Here is an 18008-nt window from a genome sequence, read left to right as displayed (position 1 = left end):
ATTTCTGTAAAACACCGACAAACGAGAAACGCGCAAAAGCTTAAAAAGAAACATTTTCTTTATTTATATGGCCTCTGTGTGACCGTGTAACCTGTGTCGTTGGTGAGATCCATCGAATGAAAATTACGCAGATATTAAAAATCAGAACGGAAGTCGCTTATCGATAAAAGTGACACCGGGATGATTTTTTTAAAAAAGTCTTTTCTGGGCGGCGATGCGTTCGGACATTGGAGAAGTTAAGCACTGTAAAAAAAACCTATAATGCTTGTTCGAAACAGTAGAGGTCTACCATATTTCCAACTTACACGGTATTCTGACGGATTAAACGGATACAGTCTTTAAATGGAGCATCGTTTCAATTCAACAAAATCAAATCTGTTGAAGTACTTGAGAAATCACGATAATAACGGCAGACCAGTTCTCTACTTAATATTTTACTCCAATTCGTTGATTATCCAAAACGTAGGCTGAACGAACTTGCTTGTGAAGGCAACGTATTTCATCTAGAAGCTTATACAAATTCATTCCTTCGAGCCGTCGAACTGGAAAAGTTTAACGCTGCGTCATCGCTATCTACCGTCATACACGACGAGAGCGATATATGTTGTTACGAATTAAACTATATCGCAAAATAAAAGTCGGCAACCCCACCATAATTTGGTCTGTGGCAGTCAAAAGTAACACGCACATTTGGCGTCACTGGACACGGGTATGACGTGAGCATGGACGCAGCAGATGCATTCATTTTCTGAGGCACGACGTACGACGTATTTTTCTCTTGTATTGATTTCTGTCTTCATTGTCTGCCTTTGTTTCCTTGTTGTTTGAAAAGCACCCTAGACACCCTAATAACCTTACACCTGCCATGCACAATATCGGAATCGTTGTAGTTATCCGTCGATGAAGCCACGCATCACTCAGTCCTTCTATGTGCGGTACACGGCAATCGAGACAAATACGATAACATCGGTAGCTGAACATATGTTTTGGTCAATGAGAATCTAATGTTGTTGCATAATTTAGTAAACCAGTAGCTCTTTATATGTAAAGAAGGAAATCGATGTTTTAAACGAAGTTTTCTTTTGCTATCTTGCTCTCTAACATACGCCCTAGTTATTGCGGTGGTTTTTACAACAGATCTGGTGAAACTCAACGTATTGAAAATGCGAGAGATTTACTTAATTAACTTAAAGCAATTCAACATTAGACATATATATTGACAGTATTCATTTAATGTTTAAATATAGGAATTATTAAAATTATATGAACTGAAATTTGCTTTAGGCAACCGTTAACGTAGATCGTTTCTAAGGAAAACATTTCTTTGTCTCACAGAAACAGTGTTTTACTTGAGAAGTTTTAGTTGGAAAAGTGTTCTTCAAAGTTAGAATTAACTTAATAAGATAGAATTATCTTATTGAAGTAATCGTAATTGAACAAAAAGTAACACATTTATCAATGACACTGTTTAGTCCATAGTAACCGTTTCGATGTTCTGCAACAATACGATTTCCTTCTTACACAACAAACACGATCATACGATGCCTTAATCGTTCAACATATATACGTTACTATATATGTCCAGTGAGTTGTGCTTTAAGACATATTGATTCTTTGAATTAGTTTGCAAAGCTAGCCTTAAGAGGCTAAAACTAAAGAAATGTTTAACTAGAAGTGATGACATGGCACCATATTAGATGACACTTTATGGTGAAAACATCAACCTTCTTTTAGCTACGCGTATATCGAATACCTCTAATACAATCAAGCAAATGACATGAAAGTAAATATGTTTAGGTAAATAACCACATGCATATTAACTCGGGTAGCACTTTAGTACTGCTACTTCTGGATGAGATAATTAGGAATCTAGATAAGTGAACTATGTAATAAAAAAGTGTTATGGTATTTTTATGGTAGTCCCTATAAAGATAGTAATAGCATTGATTATCGAATTTAGTAAGTTTTATACATTTCTATTTACAAAAACTTCTGGATACTTTTTATTTATAAGTCGCCGGTCGACAAGACTCTTGCCGTTCTTATAGAGCAAACAGCCATATGAAGTTAAGTAAGAAAACTACGATTAACTTTTATTTATTTCTGGTTCACAATTTTGTTCGAAATATTAATAACTCCGCTGTTATTATGCTTCAAAGCAGTTTTGAGTATTTGGAAGAACCTTGAAAAAAATTGCTGGAGTAATATTTAGGTCAGATTAGCAAACCTCGCAGAATTTAAAACGTTTCTTTTCTTGCAATACCGCGTTGCGAAATTCGGTACCGTACGCAAATTTGTCTTCTGCTAATCAATGGTAAGCGGTTTTTTTGTTGCTGCATGTCTTGTCTACATACAAACTTGTCTGCTCTGGTTTCTAACAGAGCGCGCGCATTTTGTTCCGTTTAAAAACATTACGTCCGTTAATTCTACCTGTTAGTGTTTAAGAAAAACAAATATTTTTATCTGAATAAAGTCCGTAACAACACGGAAGTAAATATAAAACACAAATTTGAAGGGTGTTTCTAGTTTTTCAGTATTCGAGATTAAAGGTGCACTTGGGTTCGATCGAGAAGACTGCTTAGGTTTTTCCGAGGTTTTGTAGTTCACTTAATCAAAATTCTACTAAAAAAGATTCTACTAACACATCATAGATAACATGATCTAAGCATATTTTGCTGACGCATCTTTATTCTAAAAGGTCAATTTGAACAATTAAAAACAAGACCCGTAACTTTATCTGTTTGCACTGACGAAACATCCGGCTTGACGAGGACTTCTCTATCACATTACATCATCCAAACATAATTAGAACATAGCGCGCCTTGTGCTAGTCCGCTGCAGCCTAAAGACCATCCATTCAACCGCCACGATACATTGGGTCATCTTATTTTCGTCCGGTGCATAAGACACTGTACAATGATTGGTAGTGAACTCTATTTTTGATTCTAAGCTACTGCCGCGAGTAAGTTCTCCTTTTTCTCGTCATAACTGTAAGTATTAGTGCTGGTGTCCTGTTTTTCCTGTAGACCCGATATTTCAGCATCTCCATACATTGACCGCTTATCAGTGCTTTTAACGTGGTTGATGTGTATTCGATTTGGATTGGAATTTCCAGCCAGTTAGAATTCACTTTCTTCGTGCAAGGAATTTCCATAAGACATTTTTCATTATTCGAATGTTTCTACATGTTTTCACTAATTGTCATTCGCTGAGCGCCTTTCATTTTCCGTAACTGCAGGCAGCGGGTGACTGACCAGCGCGGCCGTGCTGTCCTTACGTAGGCTTATTTACGTGAAACTATTCGTTTTTGAACAATCGAAACGGCGTTTTACGAAAGCGCCAAGATTAGCCTTAAAATCAGCTTGATCAGAAAGCGTTGGCCCTTAGACGAAAGGAACCGTGATCTCTAAGTAAATTAGCTCGTTCAAGAAGCAAACTGCTTGCTGTAGCTTGTTCAGTCTCTCTAATCATCTGTCCATCTCAGCCATGTGAAATTGTCCAGTTCGTAATGAAACTGTATTACAGTTAGATAGCATGTGTGTTAAAGGTTTGTTTGGGTTTACATTAAATTACCATGCGAATAATGTATAACAGTGTTACTATCCATGTATAATGTGATAAGGTAGGTGATTATTGCGGAAGATTTACTGGCAATTAGATTAAGGAGTGTCATATCGAATCCACAGTGAATCGTGTCTCTGTCAGATGAAGCCCGCATCAGGACAGGAGATGACCACAAGAGAGATCTTCGATACGAGCGAGTCCGCCGAGGAAAGTTTCCATAGCAGATTTGCACATAAATTTAAAGAATCGCCGTTAGTGGTTGTCGGTAGGTATCTGTGACTGTGTCTTGCACCTTTTAAAGATGTCGTTTAAAACTGGTAACGCCTCAAGCAGTAGATTTGCCTCTGTTTTAGGTGGAATTTATTTTTCACACGTTTCATTCTTTTAATCTTACCTAATTAAAATACAGAACCTTTTAGCAATAACCTTATTATTATACGGCTATATAATGGACGAAGCTGATGACCAAAATGTTCGCTTCTCAATCGGCTGCTCACGTTAAGCATAACCAGCGATAATGCGTTTTCTGGTTAGTACTGTCCTTAGAGATTTTATCTTGGCTTAAACCTTGTATTTATTAATGTACTACCTGACCACTAGAGCGTAACTGAAGTAGAAGACACACCCGGAGAAGGCGTTGTACTTCCAAATTTCAGGTTTATTTGCTCACATTGACACGTGATGGCACACTTGGGGCTGTTGTGAGCTGAACATCAGATACAGCATGGTAAGGCTCTTTTAGTGTGTGACGACCTTGTGGACATATTTATAGTTGAGGTCTTTAAGACCAGCTCGACCTCAATAGTGTGTCTATGCATGTGTCGTCTGGAAATTCTGAAAGACTTCAGTTTCGTCACATTGACCTTGAGACCCGTTATCCTATCTAACATGTGCAACAAACGGATGTAAATTTGCGGGCTCTCGAAAAATATACAAACATACTGTAAATCAATTCGTCTATAACAATGATTGCCAAGATTGACTGTTAAGCCAATATATACACCAAGTATATACAAAAAACATCCAAGTTTTTTTCTATGTACTTTATAAGACGTAGACATTACATGACAAAATATATTACACGCATGCATTGGTCTCATTTCGGCAATGTGCTTTGTAATATAAACTTTTTTAGATAGAAGCAGGTTTCTAGTTTCTAATTCGGTTCCTTTTTTCATCATAGGACTGGCCGGCTGGGTTGGAATCGTCGCGTATGGCATCCATTCATTCAAGAAACGGTCAATAAGACCATCGTTGTTCATTATTCAGCTTCGACTTGCCGCTCAGAGCGCCGTAGTCGGAATGCTGATGCTCGGTTGTAGTTACCAACTCTACAACAGGCTTAAAAAGACACAAGATACTCAGCGTGAACAAAATACCCGAAGCGAATTTAGCCCAAAAAATTAAAACGGAATTTACTGAGCCTAAAAACTCGGAATCGCCCATAGTACAGTGATTAATAACTTCCAAATGTGGGTTGAGTTTGAACTTGAAGGAAATTAAGTGAAAAAAATTACCATCACCGTTGGTCAGTCTGCAGGGACAGCAGTCGATTGACGGCAGAAAAAAACTACAACTAATTTGTATAGTGGCGGCCCGCATTGACAACTTTTGCTTAACTGTAAGAAGGATACGCACCTTTAGGAATTTGATTAAAATAGAGAGGTAATATTACGAAACGACCTATCTCCGGTTCGATTGCAGCTGTTCGTTAATAGATAGTGCCTTTTTTGCGAAGCGCAGTTCCTAAAAAGAAAAGTCCTGATCCTGTCGAAAAAATTGAAAATTATTGTGGATGACAAGCCAGTGAAATAGTCTAGCATTTCCAAAAAAATTATTCGGTACTAATAACCTAAAAAATAATAACCGGCATAGCAAGCTGCGATGATAGCAGTGGTTGCTGTGACGTTATTATTGGGTGTATTGGCATCTCTTGCTGGATTGTAACAGTATCAAGGATACACCAAAGTATGGCAATACTTACTAAGTGTGTAAGATATTTAAAAGTAAACGAAATAGGTTAGGAAGAAGCGATATTTAGGAATTAACTGCTGTTTTTTTTCGTTGAGATTTGCTTTATTAAAAATAAAGTATGTATGTTGTTGGGTCTAAATTGTTGTATTTGGCTGTACACATGCATGGAGTACGATAAATAGCATAATTGAGACGCTCACCTTCGACATCAAACGAAATGGTGAAACGAATTCGATAATTATTATATAACTATACTATACGCTAGTTTGATTATTTATCTAATTTTTGAATGGAGACTGCGACATAGATGCTGTACTTACTTAGGCAAGTGGCTCACAGTAAAACTACTACATGCCGCATATCATTTCTGTGAAGCGTTATCGGTTCGTCGTAACTATATGAAAACGTCAGATCTATGGGATTCCTGGGACATCTAAGAGGTTCAGTTTCTTATAATCGCCTTTTGGAAAGCTATCGATCAGTCTAGATCAGTTTTAACTAGAAATTTTTAGCAGGGGAAAATCTATTTATTATACTTACCTTTTTCTAGTGTAGCGTTAAGGCGCATTTGTTTTTCGAGCCTCTGCACCCCATACGTACCGAATATATGCTCATTTGTAACAACGACTCGATTCGTTCTTGCCTAAGCTGTAGATGTTTCTCGTGAGATCGCTTTGATGTTCGCTCGGTTAGTACCTAATTTTTTGATGCTAATTGTCAAAGCAGTAAAGCGACTCAAGTGTTTCTTTTTCGAACTAATATCAATTAAAGGACAAGCTTATTTGGCTGCCAATCCTGACTATATCTATTTACAGTTCTCTTTAGAGCGAATTCGCTATTACGAGTCTTACGATCCAGTGCGGAAGGTGCCTTACGTGAAACGAGTTGAAAGTAAAAAATATTGACTATAGAATACAAAAGGATATTACTTTATTCAATCATTGATTCGCTTAGCTATTCTTCTTAGTGCACAGTTGTCTGTGTTGTATTTTGTTCTTGCTTTGTGTTTTTGTTGTTTCTGCTGTGTAGTGTTTGTCTTTTATCAACTATCGTCATCATTTTATAGTCTAGTTACTGTTGTATCACAGAAGTGTAAGTTAGAAAACGCTTTGTTGCAGCCATTAATAACGTGCTCACGTACAATCGTTGCTTCTTGACGTTATTACTAATACGGTTGCTTCGGTGGGCGCTAGATACAACAATTGTCTCGCCGAGACACACACTCGTCAGGCATTGTACGTGGAGAGCCATGTGATTGCTTGGTGTACGAGATGCATGCAGTCAAAGAAACGGCGTTTCCGCTAACAATAACTTTTCGAAATTTGCATGCTCTCTCGCTCTTCCTCTCTCTCTCTCTACCGTTTTAACCTTCCCTTCGTCGTCATTGATGGACGAGACGGGACAGGAGAACAGGAATAGTTCCTTTCAACTGTTCAGTTTTTTTGCTTATTATTTATATTAGTTATTGATCTTACGCACAGTTCCATTATTTCTGTTACTATTACTAGCATTTATATTAATTAACAGTCGCTTAACACCAGGCATATCACTAGGTGACTGATATGAAATTAAAAAAAAATTGGGTCTGCAGGCAGAAGGAAATCGCTTAAGCAGGAATTACGACTTCTTAGAGAGTTACACCGGCATAACATTCAGTGTATCTAGAAGGGAGCTTACATTGCCGAAAAGCCAAAGTACGAGAACGAAGTTTTGGAAGCATCGTCTTTGAGAGTGTGGAAGCTGGGGAAATGACAGAGTGACAATTTTTTCTTAAAAAAAAAAAAAGAAATTTTTTTGGATAAGCTTACTGGTAGTTCTTCGAGAAGACACCGCAGATCTTTGTGTTTGTTCAAAAGATTTTAGAGCTCTGTGCAGAAATGTTATTGTAATCCGCTCTGAGAGCTGCTTTCTCGTGAGCTTCAATTCTATGTATTGCCTGTTTTTTTTTTTAATAATAACTCTGTTTCCTTATAGTTAGTTGATATACTTTTAATACTGTATCTTTCTATTGTGTTTTCCATGTTTTGCTATTTGATTGAAGTCGTTCCTGTCTCTGAGGTTCGCTTGATGTTTGGTTGTGTCTATTTTATTAGAGTTGCGATCGTCATTGCTATTATCGAAGTACTTGTTTTAGTCGTAGAAATAGTTGTTGTCATGATGCCCGAAGCATGGCGCGTCGCTTTCGCGTTGGACGTGTCCGTTTTTAAGCGTTGCGCTTGTGCGCGGTGCACAAATCGTCACGCCCTCTCTGGGTCCAGTGATTGTGAGAAGCTGCGTAGAAGGGCCGTCTACGTGATGAGTAGATTTTCCCAGGCTCTGAATAATGAAATACGCCAGAGACAATTCTGGATAGTTCTCGATTTTCTTTTATCGTACGCTCTGTCTATCTCATTTCTTATGCACTGATACAATACATGTATACATGTGATGGGTACAATAAACGAAGTATTCCTACATATGCGTCTCATCCTTATCATTATTTTCCATATATCTACCTCATAGCTCAATAGTCCAACGCTTGATGATGCATGATGTTCTTAGTTATAGAGGGCATTTGTTTGTCTATGTTTATTTCTGTACTACACTTCTGGCAGACTCGAGAGTTCTCATTCATCTTTACGCATTTTCTAATCAGGCATCAATTAATATTTCATTAATCAATTATGATTATTGCCATTATTATAATATAATACTACAATTGTATGACTTATATCTATATATTATTATTATCATTGTGTTCCTCATCATTATTTTGGTTATATCATCTTAAACACTAAACGAAGAGCGGGTGAGAGTAGTTTGAATAGACAAAAATAGTAGAACTAGAAAACAACTCAGCACATTTTAGGGTCAGTTACCATCAGCCATTTATCGTACCCATATCTGTACCATCTGCCTTGGTTATGTGCCATTTTTGCATTTTTATACGGCATTCTGTATTGATAAGTGAAGACGGTGAGCGACGAATGCATTACTGAACTACGATAATATATATGTATATATATATATATATATATATATATATATATATATACACACATATGTTTATATATGTGTGTATATATGTGTATATATATATACACATTATGCCGTTTAATCAATGCACTGTGATGAACGGTTATCGTTGTGAGGTGAGACAGCTGATTGTGGAAGCTCCTGGTGGCTGTTGGTAGCAAGCAGTAGTATTGCTGCTATTATTAGTCACTGATTACAAATATCTTATTAGATCGTTGACGAAAAATTTACATTAATCGCTCATGATTAATTTATGAAATGCTATCTTATTATCATGCAAGCGTTACCCCCTGGGGTTGTGTACTGGAGCAAAATTGGCACCACATACAGACTAGCGGAGACTTCAAATGTTAGCTCTGTGTGTTCAGTTAACTGGGACTAACTGTTAAGGTATTTTTTTCATGAACAGCCCAGAGCTCTTTTTTCCGTTCGTTTTAGCTGGAAATTTCAGCTGGGTTGTATTCTACGATGTCATATAATCGGTCGTTCGAAACTGATTCCAAGGACGACACCAACGGCCAACCGAATTAAGACGCTGTGTTATTTCAAACATTTATAGTGTTACTTATGCTGTATACTAGGTTAGCACGGCGAATACTGACATATGTGCAGATACAGCGAGTCTTCTGCCCTCGTTACAAAGAAAGGCTCGTATTTGTTATTGGGCCGCTAAGCTTGACCCAGAAGGAAAATCAAGCATTTAGCTTGAGCGTCGTTGGCTACGTTTGCGTTACGCTGTTAGTCGGATATGCACTGGTTAGACCAAAGTTAGTAGGAGCTAGTTAGTGGCCACAATCTGCGGCTTGTACGTGCAGCGGTGGATTTGAACAGGTACCGAGTACCGAGTGCGTTTTCATTGCACTAGCAATTGAGATTTTTTTAGCCTTTTGACGAGTGGACCGTAGATAGGCAGGCAGGCAGGTAGGTAGGCAGGGATGGTTTTTTGGTACGAAATATAGGTATAAATAGGTGTTTGAAACCTTAGACCGGTTCTTCGCTATGAAATTATTCTATCTACGTCTTCATCAACGAACAGATTTTGAACGAACAGCGGTTAATGATAAATGGTTGCCTAAATCTTGGGCTGATAATGACAAGCAGCATTATATTATTCGGAAATTTATCTAGCAATCTACGTTTGCAATGCTATTTGTAAGCGGGTAATAGGTGTTTGGGTAATTGGTATGACATTATGCACTTTATCATCGTATCACTATGTGATCATAATATTACGATAATAATAACAACCTGAACAGTAATAATACCTATAATAATGATCGTAATCTTAATAATTGCATTGATATCGCTCCAGCCGTAATACTTGCTCGATCGTGTACTTCTTCAGGTGCTATTACGAGTCATAGGTTAGTTGTCGTTAGTTAAGAACTTGATCAGTCAGCTACTATTTAGTTACATGGTCGCTGTTAGCGGCACCGTCATTACAGTCAACCAACCCAGTGTTCTACATAATATTGCGGTAGACAAGGCCGCTCACGTTATCGGCCATTAGAACAGAAGGTTGCCTTCGCTGGTTTCTTCTTAGAACATAAGCAACAACTAGCAAGTGTTTGATACTGTCTTGTTTTTTTTTTTTCGACATTATACGCACGGCACGTCCGAAATTGGCTTCCGCGTGTGTACAAATGTGTAATGCAAATGTCGTTACGTACGAATTTGCTGTTGTGCTTCTAGTTGATGTCTCTTACCATGCAATAGTAATATAGTACGAAGTTCAGACTAAGCTGGATGGTCCCAGCCAGTCTTGTAGCGGGGCACGCCCCTTTTCGTTGTCGACCGAACTGCTCTTGTTAGCTAGCTGCTGATCCGATTTAGCAGGTTCGTCGAGCCGATGCTGGTATGGACGCATATCGTATTGACGTTCGATGCTCTGCTGGCGCCGTTTAGTTTCCTCATCAACCTCATCACTACCGCCTTCGCGGCTCTCCACACCGGAATTGTCGAAATCATCAATGCCGTACACTAACGGGACCGAGTAAGCGAATGCTGCTGTCGCTGACGGATCGGCAGGCATTGAGTCTAGCGCTTCCTCGCTCTCAGCAGGTATCGGCTCGAGGGTACTGAATGGCGTTGATGGTGGCTGAATAAGATGAGCAACGTGATGAGACGATGATACGGATGCATGAGGTGCGTAAATAATCGGTATTGGAGAAGACTGATGATGGACTAACAACGACTGTTGTTGCTGCATAAGTTGTATTTGTTTTTGATGTTGCGAAGGTGACTCATGCATCTCTCGCTGTTCCACAATATGATGATCCATGCTGGATATGGTAGCGGAAGTATTATTAAAAATCTGTTGAGGTGGGGTGGCTTGAGGGCTATATACAACGTGGTCAGGCCCCGGCGGGGCCTCTAAACATCAAACCCAATACTGATTCTTACGTAAAACCGGAATAGGAGATGAGGCCCCGCCTTCTTTCGAATCAGATTCCTCAGCCTCGCGCCCAGTGCCGCTTTGGCATTCGAGCTGCATGGCCGTGTTGTGGTTGTCCTGCAGCGATGCCGTGTAATCGAGGATGACCGGCGTTTCCACGCCGTGATCTGCCGTCATTCCGATTCGCAACTGGGGCGGTGGTGGGGGCGCGGTTTGCGCTATAAAGCGGTCTACTTCGTCCTGATCAAGAAATCCACTGTTCGACACGTACGTGCTGCTGTTACTGCCACCTCCTTGGCTCTTGCATGACGACGCGCTCGACAGGCGCACAACCTTGCAGAGAAGGAAGACAAATGCCACCGAAATAACTACGATTGCCACGGCGACTAGAGATAAAAGCAGGATTACCTGGTGAACCTGGCTCCGGTCCAACTCAAGCAACGACACAGTCGTTGTCGATGCTACAGGCACTTCCACGCTAACAGGCACATCCGGCGTTGTCATCGGAACCGAATCATCTACCTCGGGAACGCTGGAAGGCCGGGTGACAACAATAATTAGCTGGCCCTTTCCAGGCTGTACGCCCGGGGAGCATAGCTTGAACTCGAAGCTGTCCTCGGACGGTGCACTGCCTCCACGCGACTGATAGTACACTTGTGAATTGAGGACGTCTTCATGCGTGAACTGATCCACGGGGCCTACGCCGAGCTTGCCAACAATACCATTTTTCGGCTTTCGGGTGATATGAAAGCGAGGGTTGCTCTGGTGTTTGGCCGCGACCTTGCTCGCGTCAAGATGGCGCTTACCAATAATGCCACGACTGTGCAAGGGGACTTCCAGAAGCCGTTCTTGGTTGACTAGGGCAATAACGGTCACGTTAACCCGAATTGCTTTCAGAGTTGCGCTCTGACAGTGTATATCAACCAAAAAGAAATCCTCGGTGGCTGTAATATTGTTTACTTGCACATACTGAACACTGCCCGTGTCGACATCTTCCTGACGGAACACAGTTGTGTTATTGCCGAGAAGGTGAATGTGCCCATTTTCAGGCGGCTGAATTACGTCGTACCAACATTCTTCTCGTTTACTGTCTGTTTCGACGTCTAGTTCAAAGTTAGTTATTTCACGATAGAACGACCCTTGTGTTAGTATTACCTCGGAATTCCTCGTCGTCGTCAATATCGGTGGCTTTACTGTTACCGTTAGCACGGCGTGATGTGCCGCATGAATACCGTCATCGACCTGAAATTTTATTTCGAATATTGCATTGGCCTCGGTATTATTGCACGAGACGGAAATTCGCATCTCATCAATATCCTGTTGAGTAAATGTCCACACAGGATTTGAATCGTTCTTAATGAAAGTCACGAGGTCGGTATAATCTAGATTATATACAACTTGCGAGCTGATATTGTCGGCGTCCTCCGTGTAGAGCATATCTCTCGTTAAAGTTGTGTGTTGGCCTTCGACAATCTCCACAACCGGCGCTTCAGTTTTGAGCATCGGCGGCTGATCATTAACGGGCTCAATTTCGACGAACACTGAAATGTTGAGTGGCTCCCCTACCTTTTCCAGTCGCTGGACTGATACGACAAATTTATCCTCAAACGTTTCACTATCGTCATGATTGTACCAGACGCGACCGTGATTTATGTCCTCGTCGCTAAACACTTCCGTTGGCTCGACGCCCTTTGGTCCGTCAAGTCCAATCCAACCATGAAGTGGTTGCCGAATTACAGAGATGTTGGCCTTTGGAAGGACGTTGCCAATTGCTAGAATATCTCCGCGAAGCGCGGCCAAATTGCCTTCTTTTGCTTGAACGACAATCGGCGAGTCGATAATGCTCTTAGGCGACACATCGATTGTAAACGTATGCAGTTCCTTGTTTAATTTGCCAGTATTCGTAGAAACGCTAAACTCGAACGAGTCGTTCTTCGTTGGCGAAGTGTTCTCATAGAGTACAAGCGTTTGGTCGATTTGGTCCTGTGTAAATTCGCTAATAGTTTCGAGGGTGCCGTCCAGTTTCTCTAACAAAACTCGTCCAAATTGAGGCTCTTTCGACACTGCATACGTAATTAGAGAAGTTGAATTTTTCGGCCGCATTGTCGATATGGCCTTCAGATGATCTGATGTGATGCTTTGCTGTCCTCCTGGCTCAACACGTAGACGCTCATTGCGTGTCAGATTGACGACAATCTCCTTCGCTTTGACTGTGAACTTTTGTCCCATAACTGTGTTCGAACCATCGTCCACTTGAAACTTGAAGCCACCGGCTTCGGGTCCTGCAAGAGTCCCAGGAAAACCAACGAATATGTAAGTGTTTTTCGTCATAATTATGACGAAATCTGTGTCGTTTACACGATGAAGGTTGGAAGTCTGCATCGCAAATGTAAGTTCGACTCGTACCTCATCAAATATTTCGTGAAATGTATGAAGAACCCAAAACTTTTAATTTTTCTATTTACTAAAAGGTGAAATAGTGTCACTAGTAATAGTTTTTGTAAACAACTCAACACAGTCAACCTATTTCACCTGTTTGCAGCCCGCATAGTCCGTAAACAACGCTGTTTTATTATATGCTCATAGTCAAATGACCGATGAGCAGAGCTTCTGCTTCAGGCCACTACTGATATACAGAAACAAATAGTAGAAGGTCCAATAGGAAGGCAGGCCCTTACGCAGATGCTCAGCTAATACACGCGATGGCAGTAGGTTTACGGGAAATCGTCGTTTTCCAATAGTTATTCATGCTATAAGTTAAGGTAAATGTTGCTTTTGTAAATAAACAATAATAATTGAGGGTCGTTATCAAATCAAGGACACGTGCATGTGCATTTAAATGCAAATGGATATATATATATATATATATATATATATATATATATATATATATATAATAAAGAGTTACTGTTTTTTATAATATTTTTTCTATAAAAATAGCATTTTCTTTCTAATACCATTTCTCTACTCGTTTAGTACGATACTATAAATAAAAAATAGACTCTTCTAATATTAACCAATAGAACTATTTGAGGCATCACAGTAGTCATTGTTATAACTATTGCGTTTTAGACGTATAGCATTATAGCATATTATATTATACAACACTAATATATATATATATATATATATATATATATATATATATATACATATAATGTGGAAACAGTGGGAAAGTAAGCGACAAGTAAATTTAAAACGTTCCTATTTTTGGAAAATGTAAAAATAAAATCGTTTTATAAACTGTTATTTTGCTTAAATTTTCGTCCCTCTAATAATTGTTGTTTATCGTAAATGCTAAACATCTTTAAGCAATGTATGTTGTGGTCGTTTCTTACCCGTGTGTGAAAATACGATCACGTTTCGGTTAATTTCGGCCTGCGTGAAGGTCAAAATTGGTTGACCGATGTTGGTAACCAGTGCTACGAAACCGTTGCTCGGGGGCTGGGTCAGCGTGAAGCGTACATCTTCAGGTGGCGTATCTTCGTCGACGGCGGCTAAGCGTTCGTTGGTTATTACTGCCCACTCGCCTTCCCATAATTCCAAACCGACGTTCTCCACAATTTGTGGGATCTCGTCGTTCACTACAAAATACAGGGATCCCCGAACAGGGTGCATGTCGACAGCCAGTTAAAGTATAGGAGACAGCATTGTTTCGAAATCGAATAAAAACGGATCCGAAATATCTTTTTCTATTGTTCTTTTCGGTTTACAGGGTACAGAGAAGGGTCGTGTTTGGCGATGTTACTAAGGAAATGACGTCTGCTTATTACGAAGGGGCTATTTAGTGATAATAGATTGTGACATACATACGTCTGGCTCAGCACATCTCAACCCACTGCAAAAAGTCAGGTAGCCAACTTAGCAGCGCAATTCGCTAGAGCTTGTTGTAAATCTGAGTCGTCAGGATAGTTTCATTATAAGGTTTAACATTAATAGTTTTCAAGAACACTGATTCATATATAAACATTTTCATAAGGACATATAAATGTTAATTTAAATTTTATAAGTGATACATAAATATGAGTTTTTAACAGTGGTTCGTTAGTAACTTGTTTTAGAGATCAATCGAGGTGCAGATAGCTGAGACTAGCTGCATTGAACCCTCACTACCGTTTCCCTTCCGCCGTATTTGTAGACTTACCCGGCTGTATTTTGACATGTATTGTAGCTGGGGCGGTCTCTTTTCCGAGGGCATTAGCTCGTCCGATAACAGTGAAAAAATCAATGAGTCTTTCATCGCCATTGTGTTCGTATTCAATCTCGCCTGTTATCACACATAACAAACAGTCAACAACAGTATTAACAAGTGAAGTGAGTTACATTAGAGATGGACCCGTGATTAACTAGTACGCTGGGTAGGGGGTTTGATGCATAGCTAACTCTACTCCTCGGGGGGGGGGGGGGGTCGAATTTTTATAAATAGAACGGCATCGAGGTTAGACGTCGGAGTCGTAAATGAGTTGTGGACGTCGTTTCGATAACGGACTGACAAATTGTACAAACAAACTAATAATAAAGTGTCCCTTTTATCCTGAGTTACGCAATGTGTCACTTTAACTATATTGTGGCTGTTATCTGTGTTGAGTTTCGTCATCGTAGAAAACTCGGTAGTACAGTTTATCGTGATGGAAGGTTCAATCCGAATTGCTAATTTATAAACTAAAACATTTTGATGGTGCGAGTTGAAGCTTTCATCCGATTTTGGCTCGAAACATTAACGTGTGTGGGAAAAACAAAATATCCCTGATCTTTGGGGTAGTGGAAGCCGATCAGTAACTTTAGTTCGTTTACGTAGAACGATTAGAGTCTTGCAGAAACTGCAATCTGACTTATTGTAGCCGAGTCGCGATTACGACAATGTGGTAGGCATGCGGAAAATGCAGAAGTTTTATATTGTTTGCGTTCACCTTGATGTTTATACCGTAATGTTTGTAAGGAGAGTTTTACGATAGCGAAACATTGTGCGGAGGCATCTGTTGTCCTTTAATAAGCGAATGATTGTTAAGGAGATATCACCTTAGGTATAATCGTGTCATATCTGCTTATATATAGGAACGATGTATTGTAACATCGTTTTTATGTTTAGCTCGGAAATTTTGTTGGCAAAGAAAATCTCTTCTTCTCATAGATAAAAAATCGAAACGAACCGCATGTATTAATAGCTTTACTATATAACATACGTTTTCCATTATTTTTCTATACTCAGGAATTAATATTATCTGTTTCTTAAACCAATCATCTTTCTTCTGTTTGTGACTGAAGTGATTTTAACGAACTCATACATAAATCTAAACACCGCACTGAATCGCTACGTACCGAACGATTATCTTATGATGCTACCAATGCTTACTACTGATGCTACCAATATTGTGAATAGGCCAACTTTTTTTGCCAAATCAGAATTAGTCCTATGCCTTACTGATGCGAAACATTTATTACAATAGCTCAGTCTCTATTGGCGTAGCTTTCGAACAAACAAATATTCGATAATCCCAGCGTGCGAACACTAACCACACGCCCGGCAACGCCTATACCGAAAACATACCGATCGGGCCCACCAGTGACTATTGCCTATTACACTGTTGTCCGTAACGTTTTTCGCAAGAAGCAAGAAAAGGAGCTTGCGCGAGGAAACAGCTACCATAAATTGAAGAGCATACTGGTGTCCCGTCTATGTCTAGACGACCGTATTAAGCGGTCGAATAGCACAGCGGATCAAGAACAAACGTTCATTGAATTATCATACCCTTCGTTGGAGCTTCGTTACAGGCGGGCCGACTTAAATCTAGTGCTCGGCTATCATCAAATAGATGAATATTGCCTATCGCTTTTAGAAGTTTTTAGCGGTAAACGCAGACGACTGGAACTACTTTCGATGTTTCTATAAAAATATGATATTCACATCTAGCAATACTGCTACCTATTTACTACTGATAATAGCGTGAATAAAAAGATATTGGTAGTACTCTCGTACATAATAGGACAAGTGGATTGGGATGTATATATAACAAGGTATACTAAGCGGAAGACTCACCTTTCTGAACCTGCTTTGGAGTGAAATTATTTACCACGCTTTTGTCTTTGGTCACAATAGTGCCATGCTTCGGGGGTTCAATTACAATATACTCGCTAATTACATCTGGGCTTCCTGCATCTGCTGGTAGCGACAGGTACTCAACAGTAATAGTCACCTAAAATACGATGGAGAGTAGGCTACAGCAATGTATCCAATGGGGTGTTTTTTTAAGATGCAATTTTGTTACGTCAACGTGTAATTATGAACTTAATGCTAATGTGTCTGCATAAACGAAAAAGTCCTAAAGCGTTCAATTAAATTTCATTAGATCTTTCCCGAAATAAATTATGCGTCACTTAACGAAACGATAGAACTGATCATTGGTGGTGCATAGTTTTTCTGCTTGACTCTGGAGTTCACCGCGTGGGTGCTTTGAAGCCTATTCGGATTCACAATATCTTATCCTTAATTATTTACAGAATTAGTTATTCAATAGAATACGATTGCCAATACGATCGTTTCCAGTACGTTTAACATACTATTATAAGCCCCCTTTCTTTTGATAATTGGAATGATAACATACCTGCCCTCCTTCTTCTACAGTGAGGTTTTGAGTTCTCAGAGAAATGTCTCTTAGTATTGCCCCGAGTCGCACTTCAATACCTGCCATTCGACTGAAGCCATTGGAAGCGTCAACTACGAAGCCGTCAACGCCTGGAGCTCCCGAGTGGACGTATTTCACACGACCTGAAGACATTTGCACCATACATCATTCAGGAAATGACGACATCCGACTTGAAACTTGCACGATATAACAATGAAATGTGTATTGTACTTTCTTCCTTAGCAACCCTACTTGCGTCAAGTTGATAAAAATAAAGAAAATTAGGACCCCCTCTTGCGGACGGTTCTGGTTGGAAAGTATTTAAGGCTATTTTTGGTGAGGGGAATAGTGTATTATTCCAGAAAGAATGAAAATCTTTTTAATAATTTGCGCTGTACGCTTATCTAGAAGGCTCGAGATTTCTTAAACAATTAGTG

The 18008-nt window shown here is 39.7% G+C and overlaps 2 protein-coding genes and 1 long non-coding RNA gene across 4 annotated transcripts; 2 read left to right on the top strand and 1 right to left on the bottom strand.

The window, feature by feature from the left end:
- The first annotated feature begins 2811 nt into the window (after positions 1–2811).
- Positions 2812–5677, top strand: LOC111272535 (HIG1 domain family member 1A, mitochondrial-like). Of its 2 annotated transcripts, none has more exons than XM_086973336.1 (3): positions 2812–2962; positions 3687–3829; positions 4748–5677. In XM_086973336.1, the coding sequence occupies exons 2-3, from the start codon at positions 3706–3708 to the stop codon at positions 4969–4971; spliced, it is 348 nt and encodes a 115-aa protein (XP_086829462.1). In that variant the 5' UTR covers positions 2812–2962; positions 3687–3705; the 3' UTR covers positions 4972–5677. The 2 variants fall into 2 exon arrangements, with proteins under 2 accessions (XP_086829462.1, XP_086829461.1); XM_086973335.1 differs by having other exon boundaries at positions 2818–2990.
- Positions 5678–6444: 767 nt separating this feature from the next.
- Positions 6445–17733, bottom strand: LOC111272534 (chondroitin sulfate proteoglycan 4). Its single transcript, XM_022854039.2, has 6 exons — positions 17551–17733; positions 16986–17142; positions 15093–15215; positions 14287–14532; positions 10260–13230; positions 6445–7854 (listed from the first exon to the last, which is right to left on the bottom strand). Exons 1-5 carry the CDS (start codon positions 17731–17733, stop codon positions 10934–10936), a joined length of 3006 nt encoding a protein of 1001 aa, XP_022709774.1. The 3' UTR covers positions 6445–7854; positions 10260–10933.
- On the top strand, positions 14669–17891 carry LOC111272536 (uncharacterized). The gene is made up of 2 exons (XR_002687580.1): positions 14669–14800; positions 17571–17891. It is a non-coding gene; the product is annotated as an uncharacterized LOC111272536 (long non-coding RNA).
- Positions 17892–18008: the final 117 nt, after the last annotated feature.

The sequence above is a fragment of the Varroa jacobsoni genome, unplaced genomic scaffold (genome assembly GCF_002532875.2).
Source record: "Varroa jacobsoni isolate VJ856 unplaced genomic scaffold, vjacob_1.0 contig02544, whole genome shotgun sequence".
NCBI classification, from domain to species: domain Eukaryota; kingdom Metazoa; phylum Arthropoda; class Arachnida; order Mesostigmata; family Varroidae; genus Varroa; species Varroa jacobsoni.
The sequence above is the reverse complement of the archived record's forward strand: the minus strand, read 5'-3'. Positions and strand labels throughout refer to the sequence as shown.

What these genes read in the sequence shown, in the direction of transcription:
- LOC111272535 (XM_086973336.1), top strand. Translation starts at nt 3,706, where the DNA reads ATGAAGCCCGCATCAGGACAGGAGATGACCACAAGAGAGATCTTCGAT. An exon ending in ATCGCCGTTAGTGGTTGTCG is followed by an intron (nt 3,830 to 4,747) that starts GTAGGTATCTGT and finishes TTTTCATCATAG; the next exon opens with GACTGGCCGGCTGGGTTGGA.
- LOC111272534 (XM_022854039.2), bottom strand. Translation starts at nt 17,733, where the DNA reads ATGGTGCAAATGTCTTCAGGTCGTGTGAAATACGTCCACTCGGGAGCT. An exon ending in CTGTAGAAGAAGGAGGGCAG is followed by an intron (nt 17,143 to 17,550) that starts GTATGTTATCAT and finishes ATCGTATTTTAG; the next exon opens with GTGACTATTACTGTTGAGTA. An exon ending in GATCGTATTTTCACACACGG is followed by an intron (nt 13,231 to 14,286) that starts GTAAGAAACGAC and finishes GGACTCTTGCAG; the next exon opens with GACCCGAAGCCGGTGGCTTC.